Below are 7,344 nucleotides of genomic sequence, written 5' to 3' on the forward strand. Positions count from 1 at the left end.
ATGTTGATCGGAAAGGCAAGCCCTGGAGGCTCATTCAAAAACTTCTGCTTTCATCTCATTGAACAAAATTTGTCACTTCATTCCCAGACAAAGTTGAACAAGATTACTAAGGCTGGTTTAGACTAATCATAATTTTTCCTTGGCCCTGGGATGAATCATGATTGGTCTAAACCCACCCATAAATACTCTGACAGAGGGAAAGATCTCAGCAGCCACCTGAGCGAACTTAAGGTTCCATTGGCTTGGGGAGGGAGGGGTGGATATAGGGAGAACAACAAAGGAGATCTATCATAATGCCCTTGAATTATGAATCCAGGAATCTAGAAACAAACTAACAAGCTTTCTCATTTCTTGGTTTAGCTATGTAAAAGTAGTTCTGTGTGTGTGTGTGTGTGTGTGTGTGTGTGTATACATGTATATATACATATATATATATGTCAGTGGTTGTTAAGCATTGTATTTAATTAGCATGCAGCTCAAAAAGTATGCAGTAAATATGAATCAGTTTTGTAAAATTTATATATTCTATAATCACAGCATTAAAATTTATTCTTGAAGTCTCAGTCTTTACACTTTAATCTTTATGTGGCACAGTGGTCTGTTTACCACTTTTAAAAAAGATTGAGAGGGCTTAAACTAACATCGCTGACCTAGCACATTGGCCTAATAGATTGTTGGGAGAAGATAATGATATAAGATAAGGTATGCTATAATATAAAAATTTCTGAATAAAGAGCCTAATGCTGGCCATTTTGAGGAAAGCAGAAGCAGCAAATATACTCTTCTGTGGTTTGAAAACTCTCACAAATCATTTACCTACCTTGACATTGCAGGATCATGTTATCCAAGCTATTTGTAGTCTTGCTTCTGGAATAATGGCAGATCAACCACTATAAAACCCCAGGTAATATGCTAGTCTGAGTTAACTGTTTACACTTCGCTTTCCTGTTGATTTGCCTATGGCAAATAAAATAATGCATGTCAGTTCTGCTCTTGGCTAGACTTTGCAGAGGAGTAGGTACAATGCATGTTTTCCTGACATGGTTATAAAGCATTTTGGGTCACATTTATAAGCACAGGCTTCAGAATTGGACACACTTAGTTTTTATCCAGAAGCTGCCCTTTACTACCATCCCTTGTGGCTTAAAATAAGTTACTTAATGACTCAGCCTGGTTTCTTCCTTTATGAAATGATACTTTGTCAGGTTGTATGAAGTAAGAAAAGTGTATGAAATATGTACATCACATGGCACATATTAAGAACTTAATTCAATGGAGGTGGTTTTGTTTCTGTTTTCCTGTGTTTGCTTTAAAGAAATTTTTTCTGAAATGATTGCATATTTCATTAATGATAACTGCCCCTTTAATAATAATATATAAATAGATGTTTTAAAATAATAACAGAAATATAACTGTTATTTCCAAGGGGAAACATACAATAACTAATTCTTATACTTCTTTTCAATACTATCTGTATATGTTTGGAGAATATAATTTTACTTTTTTGTCCTTTTGTCTTCAACAGCAAAACCATTCAGTCCCTCATTACTTGCCTATGAAAAATGATGTAACTGAAAGGAATCTCTTGTTCGACTGAGATGATTATAAAACAAGGCATCTGAAGGCAATTCTATAACTAAAAGATGAAATCATTATCATTATCTCTCAATCTTTAATATTCAATAGGAATAAAGCAATATATAAGATCTTGAGGTTATGATTATAATACTACAAATAATCAACTAAAATGGTGGATATGCCGCCACTCACGCTATGCATGATAGGTTTGATCCTTTATAAACGTAAAACCACTTTTAACTTTAAATCCAAGCAACCAGAAACCTCAAAAATACATTTTTGTATACTACACAATGGGAATTGGTATTCAAAGCCTAGACCTATAAGATCCTGAAGTACCATCTGAGTAACAAGAGTAAAATTAAATCTAACTTAAATTTAGGGTCAAATGCATTTTACTGTATTTTGGTTCTTCGTATATGGTTAATGCACATACGGTTTGTGCATCATGATACAGCAAGTTAACAAGTATATTTAATTGTTCTCGTAATGGCTTCATTTTAAAATTATATTGGCTAAGTAAGAATTTACACACGATCCTCTATACATCATCAGATGACTCAACATTTGGCCATTGGCTTTATACAACTGTCTCATCCCTGCATTGTACCAAAGAAGGAATCTCATTGGACTTTCCATGTGTCACTTAAAGCCTCTTTGGCTTCAACAAAGAATGGAAAATATCACAACATCAGTCACTAGATGGCACACTAATAGCAGTGATATTCTAGCATCGGGCGGACAACGTTTTTGAAATCTATGGAAAGCTAAAACAATAGATTATATGGGTATACATTCTATTACTGAGTGAATATCAGCATAAAAAACTTTACTGTAAATGTGAATTTCTATATAGCAAGTGTTTTTTTTTTTTTCCATTAACTTCTGTTATAAAATCAAAGGTGTGTTTCTTTGGGTAATGAAAGATGATATGGGAGGTGAAGAAAGTTATCACATAGGGAAAGCAAGAAGTCTCTTCTATAAACATATTTAAAGGAAAATTCTATCCCAACATTTTAATAAAGGTCTTGAAATGTCAAGAACTGAATGTTGTGTAGTTAAGATTAATTTCACGTTTTGCACAACATCATGCAAGTCTAGAGAAATAAATGACATTTTAACTGCACCAAATACCTGGGCTGAAAAATCGCCCAGAGGTAATTCCCTTGAGTTTCTCTGAAATGAATCCTAACCCTCACAGAATGCTGATGGGTTTTAGAAATAAATAGTCTGGGCCAAAAGAAAGGAGGAGAACCAGACACAGCAAAGACAGCAATTAAAGGAGAACAGCAAAGGAACAAACACAGCAGCAGATTCTGCAAGCCCATAGAAGCAACTGAAGGAAAGAGAAAGCACATTGATTGAAAAGGGTACTTGGGAGGGATAAGAGAATGCTGTGAAAAGAGTCCTTAGTGATGCACTGATTCATTTTTAAAGTTACGAATTTCCACCTAAGGAAGATATGCCTGAATAAAAACCAGATTCATTTTGTAATGCAAAAAAATTGCTTTGAGGCTACAGTGTCTGTTTTAAACATCATTGTTTATCAAATAACTCTTCTTCAAGGTCGGATTCACAACTGTCTCTTAAATAGAAAACATTCATAATGATGGAGTCATGAGTCTCCTATTATCTGGCTATCTTTCCTTACCTGAGTGTTCTCATCTGCCACGAAGCGCCAGTTCATATTCTAGCCAGGCAAGCCTGCCCACTGCTTACTGTCTTTGCTTAATCTCCTATACCCTTGCGCTTTGCTGTGGCAAAGATAGACATTAGCTATCTTTCCATAGTGTAGGGTTGTTGCTGAGAAGCTCTGCCCAGCCAGGGCCCTCATTTTCCAGTCCTACCCTCCCTTACATCCAAGTAGGACTATGTGACTAGCTCTTGCCAGTGGAATATGAGCTGAGATGATTCGTGCCATGTCTTGGCCAAGTGGTTAAGAAGTGGTGGCACATACCCTGTGCTTTCTCTTTTCCTATCTGCCCACTGGATGTTGACACACAGGATGATCATGGAAGCCACATGTGGAAGGTGATGGAGACTTCCAGCCTGAGGCTCTGCGTGAAGCTATGGAGCAGTCTTCCTTCATCCACACAGCTTACCTTCCACTCCCGCCATCAAGCAGGAACATCTATTTTGGATTTTATCTGAGTGAGAAATAAACTTCTATTGTGTTACATTATTATTGTTATTTTACAGTAAATAATCTTACTTTAATTTATTTGCAAAAGCTATTTTCCTACTTGGAATGCCCTTTTAATTATAGGAGAGACACAGACATTTCATTGAGTGCTATTATGAGGTAGGGACATCATAATGGTAACATCTTCATAGTGATTTATACATGGTGTCATTTTCTTATCCTTCCAATCCCAAGAGCTAGTTATTATTATCTTAGTGATACGGCCTTGATGTATACTAGTGGGTAATTCCGTTTAACTGTAGCTAGTTTCTGAATTTGAACATTTTACATTAGAAGGTCCAACTGAAGACTTAATTCGCTATCAGGAGTGGGATTGAGTATGCCAAAGATTGATAGGGAAAATATGGGAGATAGTCATATAGCATTCTAAAATATTTAAGTCTGCCGGTAACGTGGACACATGCTTTGGGTTACATAAGGAGATCATAGAGAAAAATTAAATCGATAGACAGGGTAGGCTCCAGATCAAGAGTAGTATTGAATGTCAAGCTTAGAAATTTGAACTTTAGTTCATAAGCTGCCTGTGTGCATGCACGTGTGCACATGTGTGTGTGATTAAATCTTTTGTGCAGTTAACTGACATGAACCATTGCTTTAAGATCTGTTTGACAACAACATTATATATAGCCAATTTACAAATTATCTTTTAGAAAATGTTTTCCGTTATTATTATTAGGTTGGTGCAAAAGTAATTGTGGTTTTTGTCATTAGAAGTAATGTACCGGCTGAACGGATGGCAGAGGGAGCCCAGCGGATCGCCTAGGAAAGCCGGCCAGCTGATCGTCGTGTGTGGCCACCCATTCATGTTAAGATGACTAAATTCGGATTTTTGCGATTGTCCTATGAGAAGCAGGACACACTTCTGAAGCTTCTCATTCTGTCAATGGCTGCTGTATTATCTTTCTCCACTCGTCTCTTTGCTGTCCTGAGATTTGAAAGTGTTATCAATGAGTTTGACCCGTACTTTAATTATCGGACTACCAGGTTCCTGGCTGAGGAGGGGTTTTATAAATTCCATAACTGGTTTGATGACCGGGCCTGGTACCCTTTGGGACGAATCATTGGAGGAACAATTTACCCAGGTTTAATGATCACCTCTGCTGCAATCTACCATGTACTCCATTTTTTCCACATCACCATCGACATTCGGAATGTCTGTGTGTTCCTGGCCCCTCTCTTCTCCTCCTTCACCACCATCGTCACATACCACCTTACCAAAGAGCTCAAGGATGCAGGGGCTGGGCTTCTTGCTGCTGCCATGATTGCTGTAGTTCCTGGATATATCTCCCCATCTGTTGCTGGCTCCTATGATAATGAAGGGATTGCCATCTTTTGCATGCTACTCACCTACTACATGTGGATCAAGGCAGTAAAGAATGGTTCCATCTGTTGGGCAGCTAAGTGTGCCCTTGCTTATTTCTACATGGTCTCGTCATGGGGAGGTTATGTGTTCCTGATCAACTTGATTCCTCTCCATGTCCTGGTGCTGATGCTCACAGGCCGTTTCTCCCACCGGATCTACGTGGCCTACTGTACTGTTTACTGCCTGGGCACTATACTTTCTATGCAGATCTCCTTTGTGGGTTTCCAGCCTGTCCTTTCATCAGAGCACATGGCAGCCTTTGGGGTCTTTGGTCTCTGCCAGATCCATGCCTTTGTGGATTACCTGCGCAGCAAGTTGAATCCACAACAATTTGAAGTTCTTTTCCGGAGTGTCATCTCTCTGGCAGGCTTTGTCCTTCTCACCGTGGGAGCTCTCCTCATGCTGACAGGAAAAATATCTCCCTGGACGGGGCGTTTCTACTCACTGCTGGATCCTTCTTACGCTAAGAACAACATCCCCATCATTGCTTCTGTGTCTGAGCATCAGCCCACAACCTGGTCCTCATACTATTTTGACCTACAGCTCCTCGTCTTCATGTTTCCAGTTGGCCTCTATTACTGCTTTAGCAACCTGTCTGATGCCCGGATTTTTATCATCATGTATGGTGTGACCAGCATGTACTTTTCAGCTGTAATGGTGCGTCTAATGCTAGTGTTGGCACCTGTTATGTGCATTCTTTCCGGCATTGGAGTCTCCCAGGTGCTATCCACATACATGAAGAATCTGGACATAAGTCATCCAGACAAGAAGAGCAAGAAGCAACAGGATTCTACCTACCCTATTAAGAATGAAGTGGCAAGTGGGATGATACTGGTCATGGCTTTCTTTCTTATCACCTATACCTTTTATTCAACGTGGGTGACCAGTGAGGCCTACTCTTCTCCGTCCATTGTACTGTCTGCCCGTGGTGGGGATGGCAGTAGGATCATATTTGATGACTTTCGTGAAGCGTATTATTGGCTTCGTCACAATACTCCAGAGGATGCGAAGGTCATGTCCTGGTGGGATTATGGCTATCAGATTACAGCTATGGCAAACCGAACCATTTTAGTGGACAATAACACATGGAATAATACCCATATTTCTCGAGTAGGGCAGGCAATGGCGTCCACAGAGGAAAAAGCCTATGAGATCATGAGGGAGCTTGATGTCAGTTATGTGCTGGTCATTTTTGGAGGCCTCACTGGGTATTCCTCTGATGATATCAACAAGTTTCTTTGGATGGTCCGGATTGGAGGGAGCACAGATACAGGCAAACATATTAAGGAGAATGACTATTATACTCCAACTGGGGAGTTCCGTGTGGACCGTGAAGGTTCTCCAGTGCTGCTCAACTGCCTCATGTACAAGATGTGTTACTACCGCTTTGGACAGGTTTACACAGAAGCCAAGCGTCCTCCAGGCTTTGACCGTGTCCGAAATGCTGAGATTGGGAATAAAGACTTTGAGCTTGATGTCCTGGAGGAAGCGTATACCACAGAACATTGGCTGGTCAGGATATACAAGGTAAAGGACCTGGATAATCGAGGCTTGTCAAGGACATAAATGTCACGTCCAGCTCTGATATGCTTCGCACTGGGCACATCACATTTAGGACGTTGAAGATTTTTTTTTTTTTTTTTAATATGCAGTTTGTAAGAACAAAGCTGGATGGCATTAAAATTGTCTGAAAGTTTTGTCCTGGGCAGTATGGGCTGGGCCAAATGAAATGATTTTTATAATTCTAAACAGGTTACCAAATGAAATGTCATGGCTTTACTTTGGTCAATTAAAGGGGGGAATTTAAAAAAAAAAAAAAAAAAGAAGTAATGTACCAAACTAATATTATATTATTGTTGTGATGGAGCTGTCTTATGCGCTCTAGGAGTTTTAGCAGCATCCTTGGTCTCTACCAACTGGATGACAGTAGCAACTCCCAACCTTCTCAAATCATGACAACTCAAAATAGCTCCCAGCATTGCCAAGTATATCCCATAGAGAACAAAATCACCCCTGGTTGAGATCTACTGTTTTAGAGAGACAAACAGTTCACAGAATGAGACTTGTCTTTGTTTTCATTTGAAGACACACCACTGCCTGATCGTCTTAAATCGGGACAAGACAAGCCCCTGTCGGTAGATGCTATCCTCACTTCCCCGACTCCCATTTCTGCCCCCTCCTTTTGTCAGAAGACCCGGAT

At 39.6% G+C, this 7,344-nt stretch overlaps 1 protein-coding gene across 1 annotated transcript; it reads left to right on the forward strand.

The window, feature by feature from the left end:
* The first annotated feature begins 4,492 nt into the window (after window positions 1–4,492).
* On the forward strand, window positions 4,493–6,959 carry LOC105470077 (dolichyl-diphosphooligosaccharide--protein glycosyltransferase subunit STT3A). Its single transcript, XM_011721820.2, has one exon. It carries the CDS (start codon window positions 4,593–4,595, stop codon window positions 6,708–6,710), a length of 2,118 nt encoding a protein of 705 aa, XP_011720122.2. The 5' UTR covers window positions 4,493–4,592; the 3' UTR covers window positions 6,711–6,959.
* Window positions 6,960–7,344: the final 385 nt, after the last annotated feature.

Source organism: Macaca nemestrina, chromosome 10, assembly GCF_043159975.1.
Source record: "Macaca nemestrina isolate mMacNem1 chromosome 10, mMacNem.hap1, whole genome shotgun sequence".
NCBI classification, from domain to species: Eukaryota; Metazoa; Chordata; class Mammalia; order Primates; family Cercopithecidae; genus Macaca; species Macaca nemestrina.

Coding starts and splice junctions, on each gene's coding strand:
- LOC105470077 (XM_011721820.2), top strand. CDS start 4,593: ATGACTAAATTCGGATTTTTGCGATTGTCCTATGAGAAGCAGGACACA.